Source organism: Artemia sp. Qi Xiang Cuo, chromosome 18, assembly GCF_049724085.1.
Source record: "Artemia sp. Qi Xiang Cuo chromosome 18, ASM4972408v1, whole genome shotgun sequence".
NCBI classification, from domain to species: domain Eukaryota; kingdom Metazoa; phylum Arthropoda; class Branchiopoda; order Anostraca; family Artemiidae; genus Artemia; species Artemia sp. Qi Xiang Cuo.
The window spans coordinates 36,192,174-36,217,481 of record NC_142811.1 but is presented as its reverse complement, the minus strand read 5'-3'; the positions used below and the strand labels follow the sequence as shown (position 1 = coordinate 36,217,481).

The following is a 25,308-nucleotide window of genomic DNA, read 5'->3' as shown; positions in this document are numbered from 1 at the left end:
TCATTAAACACTACAAAGTTAATTGGGTTTAAAGTCGTGTGCATACTTTCCTTTTTTTATTTTGGTCCTGTGTAAGAATTTGGTTATTGTATTATAATATAGAACACATAATACAACACATTAATAATACAAATCTGCACTAGATGCTACAAAGTTAATTGGGTTTCAAATCGTGTGTATATTTTCCTGCTTTTGGTGTTTGCATCTTTGCTTGAATCGGATTTGAACCTAATTTATTCTAGAAAATATCTTTTCTGTCACAAGACTGTCATATTCCGAAGTCTGGAACTAAAATAAATTTCTGTTGTTTTGAAATCTAATAGTAAAGAAAATAGTATATTGGCCCACTTACCAAGCTCAAAAATAATTACTAATGCCTGGCAATATCTTGAGCTACTTCAGTCACTGGCATCAGAAGTCCCATCACATGACCTTCTTTGTGTGGTTGGGGACTTCAATGCAAAGGTCGGAGCAGAAAGAGACTACTGTCCACAAGTCCTAGGGAGACATGGTCTTGGTGACTATGCTCTGAGTAATGATCATATGGTTCGCACAACTCAGTTTGAACATAAAACCATCCACAAATAGTCATGGATCTCGCCAGACGGCGGGACGAAGAACCTAATTTATCATTTCCTAATCTCAAGGAGATGGCAGACAAGTGTTCTGGATGTACGTGGCTTCGGAGGGGCAGATGCCCAGTCGGACCACATCCTGATGGTAGTAAAATTGAAATTCAAGCTGAAAGTACCCAAAAACGCAAAGTCGAATACTACGGAGCTTTATGATGTGGATAAGTTACATGTCTGAGAAACCCGAAGAAAATTTTGTAAGGAGTTGAAGAACTCATTCTCTCTGCTTGAAATAGAAAACGGCACAGACAGTCCGGAAACAGCATGACAACAAATGAAGACAACATACAATCAAGTTGCTAGGGATGTGCTCGGGTATAAGAAGAAACCGAAGGAAAGATGGATATCATAAGAAACTTGGAAACTAATCGGCGAGCGCAATGACTCGAGACAGCAAATTTTCTCTGCTGGCGGCGACAGACCTTCGGTCTTTGCAAGTATCCTATATAGAATGAAGGACAAAGAAATCAAGAAGTCAGCAAAAGCTGACAAGCGGAGATGTGTAGAAGAGAAGGCTAGACTAGCAGAGGAAGCAGCTAGAAAAGGAGACTCCAAAGCAGTTTACAGGCTCACAAATGAAATGCTAGGAAATCTGCCCAGTAGATCCAGCCAAGTCAAAGACGAGAGCGGAAATATTCTCACCGAAACTGAGAAAATTGACGAGAGACGGGTATCCCACTTCGAAAAGGTTTTAAATAGACCGAGACCAACTGACCGAGAAAGCATCCTTTCTGTGCCCCTTTTTAAACCTTAAGATTGACGAAAATTCCCCAACATCTACGGAAATACTTGTCGCAGTGAAGAAATTTAAGAATGGAAGATCAGCTAGTGAAAACTGTATTACTTCGGAAATGATCAAGGCATCAATAAGAACTTGCCTTTCAGTGGGGATAACACTTATTGCAACAATCTGGCAGATCGAAGAGATCCCTGGTGACTGGACCAAAGGGATAATTGTTAAGATATTTAAGAAAGGTGATGCTCTTAACTGCGATAGCTGGCGAGGTATGAACCTAATATCAGTACCAAGTAAGGTTGTAGCACTTGTAATACTCGAACGCCTGAAAAAAGCACTCGATCCGTATCTGAGAGACAGCAACATTGAGGTCCGCAACATTGAGGTCCGCAGAAGAACTAGTCAGCCGCTTATTACTGAAGTGATTAAGAAGAAGATATGGAGCTATCTTGGCCACGTCCTTCGGATGAAGGACTCGAGAATCCCTAACCAGGTTCAACAATGGCAGCCGCGGGGACGTCGACAGAGGAGAAGACCGAGAAACACGCTCAGACGGATGTACGATCGTGATCTACGCAGTGCTCACACATCACTACAACCCCAGTGGGAGAATGTACTTGCCGCAGCGCCAATACGTGACGTTTACCTAGGCTTCGTCGATGCCCTATGTGCCCCAGATGACCCAGGAGGACCTAAGTAAGTAGTACTAAGTAAAAGGGCATGAATGTTTCCTGTTAGGTTAATTAATAAGTGAAAACTAAATATTTTGTCTTGAACAAACACTTTCAGCTTCACTATTTTATTGACAGTTTACCCAGACATTCATTAGATGGTGCTATTGAATGTGGAAATAACGGTTTAACTTTTGTTCTGCTAACACTTTCGTTTAGTAGCACGTTTGCTTGTTAAATCCCACCAGGATGAACAAGTCACTATTTTCCTAATCTGCCCCAATCTGCTCAAAAAAGGCTTATCCATCCTTGGTTTTGTTTTATGACTTGGTTTAGTCCAGTGGAGTTTCTTTTTCAAAACTTGTATTCCAGTTGAGTTTTCTCAGAAGTTTTCAGTGAAGTCAGTATTGATCCCAAATCATTCGGCCAAGTGCAGTGAAGAATTTTGATTAATTGCCTGAATATCATTGCTGTAGTATAATATATTCTGGCTGAGGCACTCAAAAGGCGCTATGTTGTGGGACGAACATTTTACAAAAAAAAGTAGAAAATGTGAAAGGCTTAGTTGTAGAAAATGTGACAGTGTTTTGGCTTTTCCTTTGCTGGTGCATGACATCGGTTGCTTCTACAAGCAACGTTACTTTTAGGCTTTTGTTCTTGCTTAATTATTTTTAGAGCTATAATAACAAAATTTAACGCGTTTTGCTAGAGCGTTTTGCAAAAGAGTAAAAACTTTTTTCTTCAATTATGCTAACTTTAAGCGGGTGGGCTATAAAACCCTGTCTTCCTTTGGGCGAAGCAATTCAAAGGAAATTAACGTTTTTTTTTTGTCTAATGCAAAATTTTACATAATAGAAAAATTTAACGCGTTTTGCAAGAGCCATAAGCTTTTAAATATCTCAGGATCCAAATAATAAACAGAAAGCTCTTTTTTTTTAACTGTACTGAATTTAAGTGGGTGGGCTATAAAACCCTGTCTTTATTATGGCTTCTTCGGGCGAAATAATTTAATCCAAAATAAAGTTTTTGCTCTATGGTAAATTTTATATAATAAAAAAATTTAACGCATTTTGCAACATCAAAATGTTTTTAAATATTTCAGGAGCCAAATGATAAAGAGAAAGCTCTTTTTCAACTGCACTGAGTTTGAACGGGTGGGCTATAAAACCCTCTTCTCATTATGGCTTCTTCGGGCGAAATCAATCGAGTGAAAACAACTTGTTTCACCGGATTTGACTTGCCCTAAAAAAAAAATGCCTTTCTAATGTGACTTATTTGGCTTATGAGCCTTAAAATGTGCAAAAAGAAATTGTAACTGCAAAGTAAAAAAAAAAAAAAAAAAAAAAAAAAAAAAAAAAAAAACTGGTAACATTGCCTGAAAAAGCCGTAATGTAGACACGGCTTAAATCTTAGTTTCACAAAAATTTGGCAGCACATTTTGAATCGATTGAGCCAATTTTGTGACAATACCTTTTTCTTTCTTTTTTTTTATTTATATTGAGACATGTTCTTATTGAAAAATAATTGCCAATATATTATGAGGGTGATTTTTATTACCAGGGTCTTATTACCAAAATTCGTTTTAGCAAGTTAACCGATGGGGACCCGAGCTGATAGAGCTTGAACATCAAGCCAAAACAACTGCTACAGTTTTGCTGTTCGTTATGGACAAGCATACAAGAAGTGTAGCTTCTATGATCGAAGCAGCTCATTCATCTGCCAAGCATAAGAAGCTAATTCTTGTTGTCACTCCGTTTGAAAAAGGTCAAGAAATTTTGGAAGAAAAAATAACGGATAGGTAAATAATTTCTAAGACCACATTGTTTTCTATAATTTAACATACATAACATAGATACACAATTTTATAAAAGAAGTTTTTTTGTTATATACAGTGAAGCAGTAAAAAAAAAATTCTATAACAGATGTTTTGGGAGCATCCACTAGGACTCTTTTTCAACAGTGGAAAAATTGACAACAAAAGAGAAAGAGAAGAAATAACTTAACACCTTCGATTAGATTCATCACATCTGGGCGTCCATCTGATCTAGAACACACCACACCTTTACCCTGCGAGTTATAACCCCTGCCCTTCACCCGATTTCGCCACACTTTTAGTCCTGTAAAACGGTGAGGCATGTTAAAGACGTAATAGTATAGTTTAATTTACAATTTTACTTTCTTGCGTCCGGCTCTTTGTTACTGTACAAGACCTTTTTCTAAGGAAATCCCTCCCCTATAAGTTGGACCGCCTCTGATATTGAACTCTGACTATAACTATTAGTTAAGGTTGTCCTTGTCCGGAAGAAACTTGGAAAAAAAGAGAGCCTTTGAACAAATAAGAAAAAGTGTAAATATTTTCATAATGATATATTCTAGGCTATCTTCAGTTCAAGGAGATGCCTGAAGAATATTTACCTGAAGAGTCCTTTGCTACCGTATTTACCTGAAGAGCCCTTGTCATGGGGCCTGGAAAGGGGGTTGTCAAACCCAAAGGCATGTTTATTTAACCTTTGGATTATTTTGAACAAAATGCCTATTTAAAAATTTTGATCTGATGCGTGTGGGATAAAATGGGAGGATTTTTCGGGGGAAGCCTAGACCCAATGCTCACATAGGTTTTGTAACTCAGCGCTGAAAGCGAAACATTTGATTACTATATGGCATAGAAACTGTTACTTCTGGGCGTTATTTCCGGAATGGAGAATATTAAAAAAAAAACTGGTTAGTTCCTCCTAAGAACGATGTTATTAAGAAGAATTGTTTAAATAACATGAGCTTGATTGGATACATGAATAAACGGTCAGATGAGGATGAACTAAGGCTTAATTTCTCCATAGCGTCGTAGACATGAATGAGTGGTCATATGAAACTGAATGTAGACCCCCAAAACGTTTTTGTAAGTCACAACTGATAGTGCGCTTGAGTGCCATATGACATCAAAAATTTTTAGTTTTATTCCTTTTCAGAAAGGTATTATGAAGATGAATTGCTGAAAAAGATGTACACTCGACTGGATCCATACATGAAGTGCCATATGAAAAGAGCGCCACATAGAATTGAAACATAATGTCGTAATAAACTTATCCTGCACTAAAAAGACATTTTGTCTTAGCTCAAGCGGTTGAGTACTCCTAGAGCATGCGAGTGCAAATGATCAAAATCTCTCAAAACCATTTTATTTCCAAAGAAGGAAAAGTTGAAAGGAAGTACTTCATAGGAACGTAATTTATTAATAAGTAACAAACTCAGTCTTGTTTTAATCATTCCGATTGAATTATAATACAGCTTTTTCTAATTATTTTATGATTTGGCCTACTGTGTAGACGGACTCCATGGGAAATCGACGTGTAATTTTAGTACTGTAGACTAACTTTCGAAATTAACGTCATAACTTGGGAAAAGGCTGTTAGACTTCATTATTTTTGAAATTCTCAAATTTTGGAAGCCCATTGATGGATCTGTGTTAGAAACGACAATATAAATTTATTACTATATTAATTAGTTTTTCGTCAGAATGTTACAATTGTGAATTGCACCTAAAATGAATATTCCTGTTCTGTTGGCTAGAAGGTTTCTAGTCGTTTTTATGCTAATTCTCAGATTTGAGGAGTTTTTATGAGCCTACTTGAGGATATATCATCTGCTCTGATGCTAAAAAAATGATGGAATTAATCAGATTACCATCTAAACCGCTCAATTTATCTTGCGTTTGCGATCACGAATATATTTTTAGAATTAAAAACCCCTTTACAAACTCAAGAAAAGGAAGAGGTTGCATATTTGAAGAAATTTGTTAATTGTTTCGATGCTCATCCAGACATTTATTTTTATCCAGAAATATTCATCTTTGGGTAGGGATTGATTGATCAGTGTTCGAGAAGGCAATAAAATATGTTAAAGTGTTTGTTATTCTCCTCTCATAATGTTTGAATTGAAAATTTTGTCCATAGCAATTGCTCAAATTCTGATGGCCAGAACTCTTGTTGTCATTTCTGTGTTAATTCTCATATTTATAGAGTTAAGTCAACAAACATGAGAATAAATTGTGTTTGTACACAAAAAAATAACTTAATCAAATTGCCTTCTGAGCAGCTCGAATTTCTTGGCGTTCGTAATTACATTAGAGTCCTTGACTGTATAGTTTGTTTATAAATCATTAATCGAAAACTTGTTGAATATTGGAAACTGTCTTTTAATTTCTGGACTCTGGATCCAGATATATCCTTTTTTATGCAGAAAGTGGAAATAGATTAAGCGCTTTGACAAAAAAAGAAACAGAGCATGCCTACTGAGCAGCTTAAATCCTCCTTCTCTGTAATTGAGTGTGGATTTCATAATACCTTTGTAAACCGTCATTAAAAGAACCATGTCGAATATCGAAAGAAAACCACTTATTTTGGATGCTAAAGCAGACATTTATTTTTATTGAAGAATATCCATATGTGGGTAGTAATTGATGACTCTCCATTTAGAAATGGTAATAAAAGTATTTTACTGGATTTTGTTGATGTATTCTCTTCACAAAATTATGAATGTTGAATTTTGTCAGATTTTTGTAACGTTTACCTATTTTTGTAATATTTACAAATCATTGCGCACATGAGATTAGTTTTATGGCAGATGTAGATACGTACCTTACTGATATATGCTAGAAAAACCGGTTCCGTGCATGGACAGTCGGTACCCCCTTCAATGCCTTTTACATGAAAGAGTATGGGTAACTTATAAGAGTGGAAACTGGTGTTTGTATCGGTAAAAAGGAAACTGTCAACGCCATCCAGAATTTGGGGACACGGTTTGTTTTTTGTCAGGAACTGAGATTAGACACTTATTACCACACGAATAAATAAATTGACTTTTACCAACTATACAAATTGAATTAATTATTCTTATTTTATACTGAAAAACGCCAAGTGTGGCCAAATGCTAGATAATGTTCTGGTTTTTCTGTCGACACAAGTGCCAGTTCCCACTCTTGTTATTTGCTTCAAATTTCAAAGTTTTATTAATTGTTCCTGTAATCTCTTTAAATTTTTCATATATCATCTATTCTTGGCTATATATACGTATATACATATATATCTAAATATTTGTGTACGTCTTAAAAAACTATTATAAAATATATGATATATAAGTTCTGATTTTAATATAGGATCCTAAAATGGAAAATGTTGGCCTATAAATGTAACGTTTCCTTTAAAATGCTCTGTTTAAAGCGCAGCAAGTAGTAGTGTGCGTGTTATTTGTCCAGAAACTCTTAGCTTCAATTTAAAAACAAAACTAGAAGCCTAACTGGTCTTGCTTCTCCCCCTACTCCCTCCATAAAAGAATTTTTGCCCAATGATGAATAAGATCAAACATAGGGTATTTGAAAGGACAGTAATTAAGCAATGGCGATAAAGCCTGGGTAGAAGAGGAAGGTATGCAAGATGTTTTTCAGATGAATTGTTTCGTGTCACTTTAGACACAAGACTTGTGATAAGATGCTAAATGTTATTCTTTTTTGACATGGGTATTCGATCACACTCAGTGTTTATGTGGGGGAAAGGGCGGTTTAACAAGTCTCCAGGATTGGCAAAGACTTTATATCTAGATCAGCTTTTCTGAGGCCAATGATTAAGGTATGATGAGATTATAGAAGTTAAATAAAGTTTTAATAGGTCTGGATATAGGAGGAGTTGTTGAATAAATGTCGAACTTAGGTAATGAGTTGGTATTACATAGTAGTTGACTCTCAGTTGAGTTGCTGTGAAGACTCCTATACCGGCATTGGCGATAGTGACTGTGTATCAAAATCTCTTGTTTTTTCACCTCTCCTGAGAACCACTATGCTATTTACTGGGCTACTATTTTATTTGTTCCATATTGAATCGCTGAAGTACCCTTGATCCTCTTCAAGTTTCTCGAATTCTTTTGCTCTATCTCTATTGTACTTATTGTACGAAAAGGTCTCAGTCTTGCCTATCGTTTTTGTTTCATTGGGTTGTTTCACGTCAGTTAAAATGGGCTTGGATTCAAAATTTAGTACTCATAGGTAATGTAAAGGTAGAAAGAAAAGATAATTTTGATTGTATTATTTTATTTTACTAAATCAGGAAATTTTTACCTAATGTTGAACACAGTAACAAGTACTGTGCAAATATTTTGTCTAAGTGTATATGAAAAGTTAATCTACGTTTTTCTTTATTGTGATGAGATAAATTTAATCAATCGTATTTTGTCTATTGTGATTAATTCTGTTGACCAATATTAATTCTGTTACTTTTAAATAGTTATATTAATTTTAGAGAGCTTGATGACTTAAGAACAAGTCGAATGGTATTACAAGATTTGGCTGAACGACGGAGTATACCAGTGTTTGATGATCTGGACAAAGCTTTAAGGTCAGCCCATCAGGTATACATGAGTGTGTTGTGCTTATTTTTAGTTTCCTTTTTTTTTAACAAAGGTCATTCTTTGCCAAGGATATTATTAGCCTTTTACTGAGGATAATTACCCAATCGTAAAATGATCGTGTCCAAAACGAAAGGCATCATTGCGCAATTTTCTTAGTTTCACAGGAGAGGGAAAATATTCACGCGCCAGGATTTTTTTCATGGGTTTCAATACAAAAAAAACGGTAAGAATTATCGCCCTTTTACCGCGTATAATTACCAAATCGTAAAAATGATCGTGTCCAAAACCAGAAGTATCATTGCACATTTTCATAATTTTACAGAAGAGGGGAAATATTAGTCACTCATGGACAATTCTTTGAGGGATTTTAATGCGAAAAATAGCAAGAATTATTGCCCTTTTACCGAGAATAATTAGCAAATCGTAAAAATGGTTTCGTACAAAACCAAAACTAGAATTGTGCATTTTTGGTGATGGATTTTAAGGTGATACAGTCCCATAAAAATCATTTTGCGAGACTCATCCTCGTCTGTCCGTCACAAATACAGAGGGACCATTAGCGAATTGTTCCAGTGGACTAAACATCATCAAGAGCTGTCGAGAATATGTAACTAAATATTTTCAGTAGAAAATGCGAGAAGTTAAATGGCTTTTAAAAGATTTCTTACAAGATTACCCTGGACGCAATGGTTTATTCCTGGAAAAAGGTGTTCTGATTATGACGGCATATTGGTAGGTTAGCGTTTAAGTTATTTTTCCCTTCTTTTATTGATACTCTTCTTGTTGTCTATGACTATTATTGAATGTATGCTTATTGCCTGAGCCACAATATAGCCACACCTGTCGATAATAGAAATATAAATGGCGTTTTTTATGGAATTTTTTTTTAATAATGTTTGCATTTCAGAAGTATAAAATTAAAATGGGAAGAAATTGGTTTGATAAGGCTGTATCCTCACTAACTTGTTACCAATTATTCTCTTCTAATACTATGTGTTTGTATTTTTTACCAGAACCTGATACAGATAGAAAAAACCACAACTCCATGCTTCAATCTTTTCTATTGCCATGAAATAATGGCTTAAATATTGACTCTGATCGGTTAATTCCCAATTTTATGTTGAAAGTTGAACAATGTTCTACTGGAGAAATTACAAAGGCCATACGAAATTGGAGCTGCAGTCGTGCATAATTTGATTTATTTACCCGGGCATAATTGTTCGTAGATTTAAACAATATAGGATTTTTTGTGGGCAAGAATACCTATAATCGCAGCACCTACCCTTGTCACGCCCGAAAAAGGCGCTCACATTTTTGTAAGACGTCCACGCCTAGACAAAGGGTGTATGGTCAGACATACATATTTGTGTTGGCAGGGTTGCCCCCCCCCCCAGATAGTAATGTGTCACAATTTCTAGTGACTTTTGTTACCTGGTTGCCCCGTTATTTGGGCTAAGAATTTTTAGAAAAATGTAGTTTTTTTTTATTGATTGATTGTAAGAATATCAGAAAAATCGCATGTGTTTTCGATATTTCTGTAGAATACCTCCTATTTAATAAGGAAAACGGCCTTAAAATTTTTCTAAAGGTGTGCATAATTTAAAACTACACCTTTTCTACTACTTAAAAAATAAAGCAAATTTCCAGTATAGTGATGTTTTGATTATTAATGGTTTTTCCTCAACATTCTAGAAATTTTATTTTGACCTAGTGGCAACTGTGGGTTAGGAAGTCTAGCAGGTCATACAAATGAACACCACTTGATAAAATAATATATAAGCACCCATGATACAAATAGTGACAGCCAAAGTGGGCTAGATTGGTTTGTATTTAGTGTTGGATATAAGTTCAATATTCTAGAAGTAGAGGCTGTGAAGAGGAAGCAGGTTCCAATTTTGAGCAAGAAGAGCCTATGCACGAATGAGTGTCAGGCAGGTTTAGTTAAAAGCTGCGTAAGATGCAAGTAAAACATATAATATAAAGTGTGTGTAGCACACATACGTAAAATACGTGCACAGGTGAAAGCCGCTTACTTACATTCTGAGGCTGTGAAAACTGTTTTCTCTGAGCTGAGAAGTGTAGCTAGGAAGTATAGTAAAAACGTGCACAATTTGATCATACAGTGACTGCTTAAGAACCATATATGTAGTTGGACACTCCCCAAAATGAACGGAGAGAGAACGGATGTTCCGGGAACTCCCCCCCCCCTCACAAATTATTTTCAAAGAAAATTGTCTTTAATATTTTGCGAAATTTTGCTATTTCCAAAGTGTGATATTTAATTTTGTTTTGTTTATTTTGCACTACTCTAAACTATAAACTATGTTTTTGCAGTTTTTATTTTGGATATTCTGACGCATCTTTTAGACATACATTAAAAAAGTTTATGATATTAAACTCCCCCCGACCTTACGCACTCGCACACATACTCGCTGGGCCAGTATTTTTCATTAGTCCCTAGTAGACGTGATCGTTGATTATATATATATATATATATATATATATATATATATATATATATATATATATATATATATATATATATATATATATATATATATATATATATATATATATATATATATATATATATATATAATATATATTCGTTCGCCATGTAAGGAAAACATTGGTAAAGTAATCTCAGGTATCTTTCGTTCTTTTTGCAGATATTAGAAAGGAATATAAACTCCATGGACCTCACTCTTGAAGATGGAGCCAAACCTGTTAGGCATGGACATATCCCATTGGCAGAAAAACTAATGTAATTTTTTCCTTTCTTTTGTAGTAGATAACTCAATTATGCTTTTTGAAACTGTTTTAGTGTGTTGCGGAACTGATGCTGTTACAAATCTTTGAAACTGATACGAAAGTAATTTTGAATTGTGACATCATTTGCGTCTCGATTCATTGGTTTGCTTTCTTCATTTTCCGATTTTAAAATGAACAGAATCATTTAAATATTGAATAACTTTAAAACAGATGTAGTGTTTTTTTTCTCAAGGAAGTCTAAAAAATTCTATAGGCCTTTCTTTCAGATAGACTTTGGTGATAAAACTATCTTGGCACGAATTGGACTTTTTTTTACACAATTTTCAATGGTAACTGTTATATCCAAGCAATACTAACTAAACTTGAAAGATAGGGTGCTCAGAGATGTTCCGAATAAAGGAGCAGAAAAAAGCTTTTGTCTTCGTACACAGACGAAAAAACCACATATGAGCAGATAGAACTTAAGATCAAGATAGAAGTTAAAATAGTGTCATTTAATTTACAGATATGTATGTTATATGTATGATATAGGCCAAAATTTGATGGAATTAGTAGTTTGTAAAAATGGTATTTGTTTCTATATATTTATTGATCATTGTGGTGGTATTGGTGGTGTCGGTGGCAAAGTATTTATCTTTTTTTCTCTCAGTGATTTGTTTCCTCTTTCTCCTCCATGGGCAGGCGTTGCTTTTTAGGGGAGGTAATAAAAATAACATAATATTTATTTGTTTTATTAATAAATTGTTCCCTGTTATTATTGTAGCGATAAAAAAAATTGACTGGCCTTAATTGTGGTAATAAAGATTGACCGCGTCGAATGTGATATTATACCTTAAAGCTGTGAACTTACACCTTATAAGTTCTTTGATAGCGCCACTAATAAGTTCGTTTAGTGGCTAATAAGTACATTATTGTTTACTTATCGATTGGATGTTCTCAGCAGAGTTTGTTTGATAAGCTGATAACTGTGTAGAGTGCTGCTCAGCAATAATGTTGATCGGTGCTGTTCAGCAACATCAATGCTGCTCAATTGTTAGCTCAGCATAGCTGACTAGAGTGTGTTTGTGTACAAAATTGAGATTTTTCAGACAGGAGCGTAGATTTGTTCCTTTTCTTCGGTTAGGGTTCATGGAACTGTTAATTTACGTAGATCTGGTTCTAAGAAAATACCGAAGAAGTATATTATGATTGTTGCTACTAAGGTGGGGTGGCTCCAATATCTCTGGATTGAGGCTCAGGCCTTCAAGGCCCTTTGGCTCCTCACAGGAGTGTAGGCACTGATAATAAATTATTTCCACTTAATTTTTAAAAATTTAAAATTTGTGACACTTCATTAGTTCACATTTTTTATCTCAAATAGTGTAATCGTTGGATGGGGGGGGGATTCTGAGGTGTACGAGTGACATTGAACTACTCTCTATACAGTGAGTAAGAGAGAATGATTAAAATGAAAAACTTTGAACTTAAATTTTGAATTATCACCTCTATGCATAACAAGGTTTTTTTTCCATAGTTTAATACAACCTGAATTTTTTTTTTATTGTTTGTTAAATTCTTTGTCTTTTTGCGTAAAACGTTGCTTTGTTCTTTTTTTTGAAGTGTTTTGGTAACTATATTAATTACCTTTTATGCTCCTCGATTTTGAACGAAATTAATAAATAGCATTTTCCCCTCATGATAAACCCAGTTTTACGCTTAACTGTATAGATGTCGACTTGTCCTAGATAGTAATTGACCTGCAAAGGAACTTGATTAATTTTAATTACCATATTTTTTTAGACAAATTCGCGACGTCTTTGATCATTAGATACTAATGGGACAAGGAAACTAACTTTAAATGAGGTAAGATTTTGTTTGTAGTATTTGTATATGTATTGTATTAGTATTGATACCTTTATATGAATTGTTATCTGTAGTAGTTTTTTTATTAATCTGTTATGGACAGAAGAGGAAGTATTGCCATATCGTGTTAAGTCACAATTTTAAATAATGTTCTTATTAATTAATTAATGTACATTTGGAAGCTATAAAAATATGTTATTTTTGTAAATAATTTTAATACAGAAGGATTCTGGTATTGAAAAAGGCATTCTGATGAGTCGCTGCTAATACCTTTAATTAGTTTATCGAAGAACAGAGAAAAAAACCTACATTTTTCCTTGTGCTCCTAGATTTTGAAAAATATCTTTTTTTAGTATTTATCACCAGAAAAAGATTGAAAAGAAAAACAAACGTTGATTTATTGTTTTTTTTCTTTATTTACCACAAAATAGTAATAAATAATAAATCTACAGTTCTGACTCGTATGAAGATAAAAAAAAAATAATGAAAGCATAAATCAGTGAAGAAGTGAAATTGACCTCAGTATGTCAAAAAGCTGTATGTTAAACAATATAGGTCTTAGAAAAGTGAAAAAGCACAAAACTATGTTTTATATTTTTTATACTTTTATTAGGACCCATTTTTTTGAAGAAAAAGAAAGCTACCGTTTTTGAATCTGTGGGGAATTTATTTTTCGAAAAAAGTCAACTACGATAATGTCAAAATATTTGCCATATTTTTCGAAAAAAGTCAACTACGATAATGTTAAAATATTTACTATATTTTGGATAAAAATGATAATTTTCATGTGTCTTGCGAACAAAATTATGCATAGCAAAACTAACCAGCATGCTAACTTTAAGGATGCATGTAAAAAAATTTCATCTTTTCGGGATAAAAACGCCCATGAAGCCTTTTAAATAACCACAGCTGAAGCGCCCCCTCCCTCGGTTATAAGCAAAGAAAAACCAATAAGGCCCTAGACCTTTTGCGTTTGAAGATAAAAAAAGAGAAAAGGATGGCATAAATAAACAAAAGAAAGAAATTGTTAATTCACAACGTTAATCTTTGTTAATTCACAAAGCTTTATGTTATACCATCTAAGCTTTAGAAAAAAGGAAAAAAAATATTTGTTTTTTTTACTTTTTTAAGAATCCAATATAGGGCGAAAACTAAAACAGGTTAATAATATCAACTATGAAAAATTGATTTAAAGTTTTTTCCTCGTCTTCGGGGGGGGGGAGGGGGAATTCAGGCCAGAAAACCTGAAAGTTAGCACTTGATATTATTGAATATTCTTGCGTTAAATCAGGCACTGCTGTAAGTAGAAGATAAATGGGGAAAGTCAAATGAGTAGAACTGAATCTACATTAGAACCTAGATCGACTTGAAAACCTTCTGTAAATATCTAGCCCATTTGAGAAAAGTTTTATGATACGACCTCAGGTGATAAGCATTTTGGAAAGTTGCAATATTTGATCACTGGTTTGTATGTGATATTGAACTACTACTCTCTCTACCGATTGTTATCTACAGAAATAATCTTGTCTTGCTAACCACGAAAGCTTTTGTTGTCCATTACCTTGTTCTCTGTCCTCTTGCTCTCTACCAAACTTAAGGGTACCGAAGAAGCTAAGTCGCCGTAAAACTGAATTTTGCCTCTTTTTCGCCTCTTTTTTGCCTCTTTTCTTAATCTATTTTCCACCTCTGTGGTATCCAGAAGACAAACTTTTTTCAATCTTGTGTTGGTCTCACATTTAAGAATATGTCATCTTTTAATTGTTCTTTTTTTGTAATTGTTGTTGTAAATGTTATCTAAGAGTCTTATGTAAATTTTAGTTTAAAACTTTGCAAAGCAGCTTTTTTTCCTTTATTTGTAAGTTTTTAATTTTCATAAAAGTTGTTTAATTATTGTTCATCAAGATTATCAGCTTCACTGTCTTTACGCAATAACATCCACTTTTAAAATTTAAGGCTTGTATCCGTTTTGTTCCAGGCATTTATGGCATTTAAAACCTGTGAGAATCCAGATGTGCAATACAACGAATTTTTAGAAATTCTAAGCGGAAAAGGTCTCTCTGATTTAAGCAAAGATTGGAATGTCATTGGTGACAGGAAGGAGGGGCTTATTCAATTTGATCAACTATGCGTAGTGTTAGCGGAGAAGAGTGGATCAAGAATGGAGTCTAAGAAGAACGTGGAACTAGTACTTGAAAAGATCACCTCAGTCTTTTCACCTCTGGGAAAGGTTTTAGGTATGTCCCGATTTTCCTTACCTTTTTTTTAGTTTATAGTTTAGTTAATTTATAATTTATAGTTTAATTAATTAATTTATAGTAATTATTTTTGACTGCTGAATAGCTGCATAATAAGATCGACATTTTTTGCATAAGTCATAGACCACCTTACCCTCCAAAAGGGAAAATGTGTATGATAAATAATAATTTTCCGGTTCTATTTTCACCAATACCTAAATGCTTGCAAACATATCTTTACAGGGATGGGTGGGATCTAGTATGCATATTTTTTTTTCAACTTTAGTTGTAGGACAATGTATTTTATGATAAGTTTCAAATTCTTCCATAGTGTTAACGAGCAGGTTTTTTTTCTTTTTTTACCCTAGATTTTGCTGTAAACCTATATAGTCTGAGTTAATTTTTCTTGTAAGGATGTTTCTATTTAACTCCCGCACTTAAATTAATAAATTTTGTGATTCTGGCTTAAATTTTGTAAAGATTATTTTATCTTCTGCTTAATCCCGAAATATCACTGGATGATATTGAATTTGGGTTTCAGTAGGGATTTTCGGAATCTTTGTAAATTGTGTCCTTATTTTTACTACATTAAATGCATCTCAGTGCTGTTTAATCTCGGAATAGTGGCAAAAAGAGAATTTGCTTGTATGTGACGGTGTTCAAATTCATAAGCTAGATTTTTTTAAGCGACGAACATTACACTAACTTGCATGCTCCTCCTTTACCCAAATCTCTTTTGTTCTTTTTACTTTGATTTTCGCCGTGAAATTGCCTTTAAATGCTTCTTAGGACTATTTTCCGCCCATTCGAGGAGAGCTTTTCGCTCAGTCGCAGATTGATTTCCAAAAAGTAAACGTTTGTCAACCCAGCATCCTTTATCTATATAACGTGACTACCGTCGCAACGTATTTTTTATTGCTATAGCCTTAATAAGTGGGAACCCCGTTTTCAGTACGGAGCGCCAAAATAGCATTTGGCTTAAAATACCCTTACCTTCCCTAAAAAGCACGTCGATATAAGTCAATAGCTTTTTTCATTTTTTTTTTAAACAATATGCCCTTCTAAGTCACATTGTTTCTGCATTAATTGATGTTGCCAAAATTATTAGTATCTAACTACGCCTGTGTCAGATACTTGCTCCTTTGCACTAGAAAAGAGCAGTTTAGCAATAATAAAATAATTATTTATTTTTAAAATACTCACTGGTCACTGCCTACATAAAAAGATTTAAATAAGTCATGTTTAGGCATAGGTCTCTGCCAGCCTCTGATCCTTCTAAGCCATTGGTCTCTATTCCAAAACTGCTACTGTACACCATGTTTCGGCTAGAGAAGTGTTATGACATACCAAATTATTTTTGAAGTCGTCTATAATCTATTAAAATTGAAGATACCGTTTTTTGGAAGCAAGCTGGTAAAACAGAATTCCTTTTGGCTTGTTGAAAATCCAATATAAAATTTTAAGTTGATTTTCATTTTTCAGAATGGGTGACTGGCAGTAATCGACCTCGCAGTGTTTCACGGTCCTCCAGTCAAATATCTGGAGAGATTCCTCCTTGTGAATCAAAAGATGTATATCTTGGAGGATCATGCGGGAGCAGTACATGGCGAGAAGATGTTGCTATACCTTTATTAAAGTAAGTATTTACTCCTGAATACTTTAGTTGCCGCTGGTATCGTACAGCAAACTTTGTAGACATTCGTTTGAAAATTGAATGAATTGCAAAGTGTGGTAAATTTCGTAATAATAATAAATAAAGCATTTGTAGCTCACTGTACAATATGTAGAGAATGTGGAGCAAGACAAAAAACACATACCCATGCATACATATACATGAACACATATCTATCTATTTAATGCGCAATAATTGTGTACCTATACAAAAAAAAATCTCGAAAACGACTTTTTTTTTTTTTTAATTGGCACCCTGGCATTTTCTGGCCTGTGAACACGATATAGATAAGTCACGATTTTGTGAAATTTTTTTAAGAGCTTTTAATAAAAAAAAAAAAAAAAAACATTCATACGAGCGACGTCGTATTTATGAGCACATTTTCAAGAGCACAAATTACACCATTTACGTCCCAAGAGTGATTGTATTGTTTTTAGTATCTATGATACATGTAAAATTAAAAAAAAAAACTTAGCTAACCATGAAATGCTAAGTGTAATGAGTCTGTTTACAAAACGCGTTTTAAGCAGTTTTATAATGCCTAGAGGATAAAAATGTGAATCAACAACTGTACGAAAGGAAGAAAATGGACTATCAAATCAGACAAGATCAAGAGGACGACCCGACAAATGTAAATCCATAATTGGTAAAAATGAACAAACCTAGACCCTCAAATGTGACAAAACCAATTGAGCAGCTAAGGCAAAGGGGATTAAATAAACATCTGAAGTAATGATAAACGAAAATGAAGAACAAATATATATGCGGTTATAACACTTGCAAGTATGTCAATTACAACGAGTTAAAAACAAAAGTGAAGAACAAAGAATATGCGTTTAAAAGATAATCGACCACGAGAATCACGACGAGTCAAAAACTGAAGTGAAGAGAAAAGAAATATGCGTTTGCAAGACAGCTTACAACGAGGATTTTAAAATAATTAAAAACGAAAGTGAAGAAAAAAGAAATATGCGATTAGAAGATATGCGGCAGCGGGAGTCACGAGTCAAAAACGAAAGTGAAGAACAAAGAAATATGTGGTTAGAAGATAAGCGGCAGCGAGAACGTGAAAACGAGTATAATAATGAATAAAAATCGAAAGTGAAAAACGAAGAAATATCCGGTTTGAAGTTGTGCAACAACGAGAATCACAACGACTCAAAAGTGAAATTAAAGAACAAAGAAATATACGGTTAGAAGATATGTGACAACGACGATCACGGCGAATAAAAAACAAAGGTGACACCTCATGACTTAAAACTAAAAAATAACACGATGATTATGCTAATGCATAATGAGAAAATCAAATATATACAAGCCTACGGTGAAAGACGAGAAAAAAGAAATATGCAGTTACAAGACGTGCGATAACGAGGATTAGAGCTTTTCAAAAACGAAAGTGAAGAACAATGAAATATGCGGCTAGAAGATATGCGATAACGACAATCACACCGAATAAGAGATGAAAGTTACACCTCGTGAATTAGGAACTACAGAATAGCATAATGATTATGCTAATGTGCACTTAGAGAGTCAAATACGTATAAGCCTCCCGCGTGCCGAGTGTCGGGGCCCGGTGGCGAAGCCTCCATGCTCCTGACACTATTTATATATGCATACATACAGGAATGTAGTAACACACAAAAATATAAAAAAAAACAAATATATTGAACACAAATATGAAAAAATAGAAAAAAAAACAAATATATTAAATACAAAAACCAGGAAATACAAGTCAAAAGGATCGTGAAAGAGGATAAAAAACACTTAACCACAGGAAGGCCTCTTTATTAACCTGGAATTCAACTTCATAAGAAAACGTCAATGTATCAGTTGCACTAAATATTTGAATAACCTTACGGTTCTTATGCAAATCAGGCGATATAAAAGGTATCTGCAATAACGGAAAGACAGTCTAGTGTCCTGCATATCACTAGCGGTAAAAATATATGAGCATGGGCCTGCTTAAAGTTTATTTTTAATGTCTAAAAGTGCAGTAGAAGGGATAGGTGATACAAAAGAGCAAATGCTAATACCGAGCCAACGCAACACAGACTAATTATATACTAAAATTATATTGGTTTGTCTGCATCATATATAGCGCTATGTCACAAGTTTGATGGAGGAGGGTGATCCTTCGGATAAGCCAAAGGTATTGAAAAAAGAATCCTTAAAGTGAAACAGAAAGTTTTGTACATGAGCCTATAATTGTTCGTAAAGGAAAAAAAGGCATCTAAAATCTATCTTCTTAAAAATGACAATAGGCCGTCATAACCGAGCATATAACAATAGTAAAACCTAATTAAGATGGAATAAATGCCCATTTCTCTCGAAGCTACTGTACGGGTAGTATTTTGAGCATCTAACAGAGACTCTTCCACCTTTTTCAATGCTGCAAAGTTTTTTCAAAACTTGCTCTTAGTTGCTCTCATCACTGAATCAAATTTTATATTGGGAAACTTACCTCAATAAATTGTTGAATAGAGAGGCAAACGGGTCAGAAAAAAATATGCAAATCAAAAAGTAGTAAAGATTAGCAGGAGATGTTGTGGATTTTCTGCGACCCCTGCTTTAAGGGGTGTATTGTCCTCTTAGCACTAAAACTTCACCAACGACACATGGATTGCAGTAGAGGGCGGTGGAGATACGTTCTATCAACTATTAGTGGTCTCAAGCGTATTTAAGTGTGTTTCACGCCCTGGATTTATAACTCTTGGTTCTTTGTAAATTAAAAGTCAGTGTCAACAGTCTGAGCATGAAGAATCGTCCCAATTTTCAGGCGACGAGAAACTTCACCCGCGAAAGACTGTGCCCTGATACCATCTATATATATTTTCTTATCTGTTTAAAATGGGAATCTTTCAGATAGGAGTTATTCCTGATACTTATGCTTGCTCACACTTAAGATTCTTTCAAATTTAGTGGACTTGTTTTAGAGAAGATTACTATGGTTTGATACAAATATAACTAATGACTGTAGTTTTAACAAGTAACTAATGAATTACATACTACTAAGTGGTTTCAACATGCCTATTATGATTCTTTAAGTATTGGAATTCTGTTTACTTAGCTATTGAATTTTTGACTGATAATTTGTTTCAAGGAAAAACGGACTCTCCTACTATGCTCCACAGACGGCCAAATGGTCAAAAAGGTTCATTCCTTCTGAATCTCGACATATGGATGGCTGCAGAATACTTTTATTTGCCATTACAAAAGAAACACGTTCCATGGCGGCAATGTGTATGGCGGCACATTATATTGCGCTTGGCTGTCAAGTTGTACTTTGCGTTCAGTACTTAGAAGATAACTGTGAAATTATGGGAGAAAAGGTAAGGGAAAAATGTTAATCTACATATTGTTTTTCGCTTATTTTTGTCCAGGAACTGAATGTTGCAAAACTTTCTATTTAAGATAAAAATACTAAAATATAATATTTCCCCACATGTTGGGTTGAAAAACTATGCTTTTCACCCTGGGGCCGCGATTTCCAACGTGGGGTGTATTCCCCACCGGTGAGGCATGGAAGTATTTTGTTGGGTCATGGGAAAAGCGGCACCCTTTGCCTGACTATACTTTAGACCATTAATTTCGGAAAAAATCTTGTGAATGACGTCACGTTCATCTGCATTTAAAAAGCAAAAAAGATACTTGATATTATTGCAATAACTTTATGCGTTGTATAATTGGTGTTTTATACACGAAGATATTTTTCATTAAATTCTAAATAATCAAAATATTTTTTATTAAAATATATGTTTGTAATAGATGCACAATGAAAGTTTCTTGAGCCAAACTGTATAATCTGTTTTATGCAATAGTACGTTACTTGTACATTTTACTATTCTTTGTTGTTTTATAATCTATTGGCTATTCTTTTATTTGTCGATAAGGGAGGAAAATATGTTATATTTTGATGGATTTTAATGAATATATTTCTTCAAATTCGTTTATTTTTAGTAGCTAAGGTAAGGTCTAATAGGTTAAACAGCTCTTTCTCTTGTTACAGACTATGTTTATATTTAGGTATAGTTTTGGTAGCAGGATTTCAAATCTAAAAACATCTGTAATCTTAAAAAAGCTAAGCGAACATCTCTAAACGGAATATACATTGCATTAAATAATATTAATCTCTTTAGTCTTGAGTTTTAAGAATCAAACCTTGTTCTTCAATTCAACTTCTAAAGTGACATCTATAAAAAACAATTTCAAAGTGGTCAGAGATCGCTCTGTACAACCATTGTCATGCTCATTGCTTATTTGTCAATTTTCCTTCATTTCAGATGGAAAAAAGAAAAACGCTGAAACAGCGTCTCTTTGTGTAAAGTCCTTTGTTAGACAAAAATATGTTGTGATTGAATAACTGATTTGTTGTTCAGAAGAAATCCATGTCTTAGAATTGCTTAGAACTGCTGTTTCAGAATGTCATAGCTAAGTGATCACTAAGTTCAATTTTCATCAGAAAATTCAATTTTGGTGATTTACTCTTGTGATTAAGCTCTTGTTGTTGAGATCTAGTTCTTTAATTTTTGGTAAACTACTGTAATTTTATATGTACCAGTAGATTAAATTTACTGGTATGTATAAAGGAACTCGGCTGGTTTTTTGCAAATATGACAGTAATTCTAGAACTAAATCCTTTGATACAGAGGGTAATCTTTGTACAATACTTAGAAAGATTGAGCTTACTTGCAGTAATATCTATTGGCTCTTCTAATTTGAAATCAGTCCTGGTTACTTCTTCTCCATCATTCTTTTCAAATCGCTTAGAATTGTTGTTTCAGAATGTCGTTCGTTTTTATATGATTTGTTGCAATATTTCATTATTTTTCAGCCGTTTTTTTTTTGTGTCTCCATCTTAATTTAGTTTTTTAACCTTATTATTTTTCAATATTTAAAATTTTTTATTATTCGCCCTTTTATTTCTTACATTAGTTGTTTTCTGTTAACTTCTTTAAAAATGTCATCTTTTTTAGCAACCATATCACGATTCGTTTTAATTATAAGGCAAGTAATACGTAAAAATTGCATCTTTTTATCGGTAAATATCGGGAGTATTTTTCCCTCTGTTTATCTTGAAGTATTTTTTTTCTGGCACGTCTTTTTCTGCGACTGCAAAAGACCAAAGTCCTGATATTAGGCAGAATCCAAAACTGTAGGTCCATCGGTTGTAATCGGCTCTGTGGTTAATAACTGTGATTGTGTGCTTGATGGTTACTTTTTCTTTTGGTGATGAATCCAGAGGCAAGCGATAGCTCTTACTTAGGAGAGTATACATTGTGGGCTGATGGTAGAATTCAGAAAGATCTGTAACACTTGCATGGAGCTATGTATCTTCAACGTTTCATGGAAATTTAACAATTTGTTGAAAGTTAATTTTTTACAAGTAAAGTTAGTTCCTAGCCCTTGCCTCCCAGTTTTAGTAGATCCAGGATTAGGTTACTTACCAGAGATAAAATACCGAACTCCAATTTTCTGATATTAGTTTCGGGTCTTGGGTATTTTGACTAGGGTATTAGGTATTTTTTTTAATATCCAAAATTCCATAAATGATATTAAGAATTTACATTTCTTATTAAATTTTTTAATTAAAGCGATTTTGTTCCGTTCTTGTTTCATTTTCCACTAGCCGGACAATATTTATTATAAATAAATAAAAATTATTTGAGTCAAGTATTAAAACCTCCATCCTACTAACCTCATTTCCTATGAAATGAGGTTAGTAGGGATGGTGGAAAAGCTTACATAGCTGTGTTGGTCTCAGGCAGCTTGGTGCTGCAGTGATTTGTTAGTAGTAGTAGTAGTAGTAGTTCAGCCAAATAAGGTTTCTCTTATAATGCAACAGCACCAACATTTGTAGTCTAGTTAAGTAAGGGATTTGGCTATTGGGACAGTCAATTTAGCTTTTAATTCATTCTTTTAAATTTTCAGCTTTCAAAGTTAGCAATACAAGACTACAATAGAGGGAGAGCGTACCTCTCCAACCTAGCCAACCGAGAGAGGATTCCAGTGTTTGATAATGTTGAAGAAGCTGTACTAAAAATCACACAAGTAGCTACGAAGAGCAAACGGTGAGACAGTAAGGCCAAAAATTTGCGGTTTCGCTGAATAATAATTGGATATTTATCATCACTGAACCCCCACGTGGAACTATTAAAGGCTGCTGTTGGGCTTTTAACGGTATCACAGAAACTTTCAAGTGATAAACCGAATGATATTTGAGTAACGTGTCTACTCTTAATTTATTAAAGAGAAAACAGTACGGAAGCTTATTGGATAACTTGTTTGTTTGTCCTTGTTTTTCGGAAGTTTGTTTTATTGCGAAGACCACAATTTTAGTTAAGATTCATTTTAACCTGGGTTTTTCTTATTATTCAGAATGTTTACTTTTAAGCAATTTTGTAGTTGATTTTACTTTAAGCGATTTAGTTAATTTAAGATTATATTTTTAATGTAGTTGCAAAATGTTTTAATTGTATTATGTTTATTCTACCTTATGGAAATGCTCTCATAGGTTACTTAATGCGTTAACTGTTTTGTAGAGGGTATGTGGGAAGGTCCACAGCCACTGTTCATAACTAATTTAACATCAGTCATGGTGAAATTTTATTGTTGATACTTTAGCTTAGACTGATTCTTTGAAATGCTATAGACAACAACAGGTATGAACGCAGAAGAAGGACCTCGGTCCCAGCCCCTTTCCCCCTGATATCCTAAATTTTCATGAATTTTTAGCACTTTTTATTTAAAGTACCAATGAATTTTTTTTTTTTATTATCTTCCATTCCCCATCTTTAAAAAAAATACTCTGAACATGCCTGAACCACGTGTATTTTAATCTTAAGTTTACAACCGAAAAATATTTGTGGTTAGTCGATTTCAAAGATAAGACTTGAAATACACTTTTAATTTTAATTTCATCCTTTTCAAAATCCATGATTCTTTGTAGTTTGGTTCTGATTTGAGAAAGATTAAAATGAAGAACGCGAATAACATTTAAATTTTGCCTCTCTATTATCAAACAATCCTTGTATAATCCTGGTCAAAAAATTTTATGGCAATATTTTTGCAATTAAATTTTATGATTTTAATTTTCTTTAAATTTTGAATCATAATTTTATATTTAATCAATAGTTTATAATTTTTTTAATTTTACAAATAATTTTCATTTGGCATTTAATATTTTGAATGGTAATTGACCATTTTTATTAAAATAATACTTCAATGTCAATTTAAATAACATTATATATTTTGTGTCTTTTTCCTATTTCAAACCAAAGATGTTGAATTTACTTTAATCAGAAATTCAGTTTCAAAGATATGCTTCTTTTCGACCTTCGCTTTGTTTTTATAGTCGAAATCCTGCCATTCTTCAATAGATCGTGCTTTCTTTATATTTTATAGCTGTAACACGACAAAAATAGAGTGTTACCAGTTGTAAAATTTATGTGGAAAAGTTATTTTCTAGCCAGTTGTATTATGAGTGGAAGGGTCGTTGGGTCTAGAGACACCTCCTCCTTTCTTCTAGATTGAGTGAAATTAGTACTCTTCTATTAAACGGACTCTTTTATATAGTGCTAGTTTGTTTAAAGCTAATGAAATAAAATAAAATTGGATGAATCTATAATAGTTTAAAAACCAATTTGGGCTATATATTTGCACATTAGGGGGGGGGGGGTTGGCAAAGCATACCATATATTAAATACGTAACTTAACCTAACCTAGGTAGCTTCCCCCCCTAAACCCAAAAAAACAAAAAACAATTTAAATACAAGTCTTGCCTTTGTTTATATCCCAGAAGGCATTGTAAACCTATTTTCATCACGCGTCTCAGTCTATTTCGTGATTAGTTTGCATTGCCGTATATAAAAGAGTCCGTTTAGTAGAAGAGTAAGGTAAAATTATATAAAGAAACTTATTTATTGTTGTTTTATCACACTTACAAACTATTTTTACACAAACATACCTCGCTTGAAATAGTTTGAATTTCCGATATGCCCTCATAACTAGTTATTTTTTTCAGCGTCTATTTCTCTGTCTACTGGGTAGCAAAGTTGAAAGTTCCTTCTTTCTTCCCTCTTCCTGTGCCGCAGTATCTATTCTTCCTCTGTCTTGTTCACTAGCTTAGAATTTGTTTGTGTATTAAAATATGTAGATTCGACGGACGAAATGGCTATGAAATGGATTCTGATCGGGATTTTGCCGGGAATTTGGTCAGTTTTGGCCAATAAATAACCGAAAATTCTTTTTATGAATTTTTTGTTCACAATTCAGTAGGGGAGTTGGGGGGGGGGTAGAAACCTAAGTGCCCTTCTCTGGGTGTGGCATATAACTGGACACAGTGTTGGCACTT

The 25,308-nt window shown here is 33.8% G+C and overlaps 1 protein-coding gene across 1 annotated transcript in view; it reads left to right on the top strand.

Annotated features, from left to right (window-relative positions):
• The window catches only part of LOC148941454 (uncharacterized), a 157,851-nt gene extending 134,439 nt beyond the window's left edge, over positions 1-23,412 (top strand). Inside the window, 9 exon segments of the mRNA XM_089104451.1 lie at positions 3,626-3,837; positions 8,327-8,435; positions 11,105-11,199; positions 12,987-13,006; positions 13,009-13,049; positions 15,025-15,283; positions 16,766-16,919; positions 20,059-20,287; positions 22,887-23,412. Of these exon segments, the coding sequence (XP_088960577.1) occupies positions 3,626-3,837; positions 8,327-8,435; positions 11,105-11,199; positions 12,987-13,006; positions 13,009-13,049; positions 15,025-15,283; positions 16,766-16,919; positions 20,059-20,287; positions 22,887-23,030 (1,263 nt within the window). The 3' untranslated portion in view covers positions 23,031-23,412.
• The last annotated feature ends 1,896 nt before the right edge of the window (positions 23,413-25,308 follow it).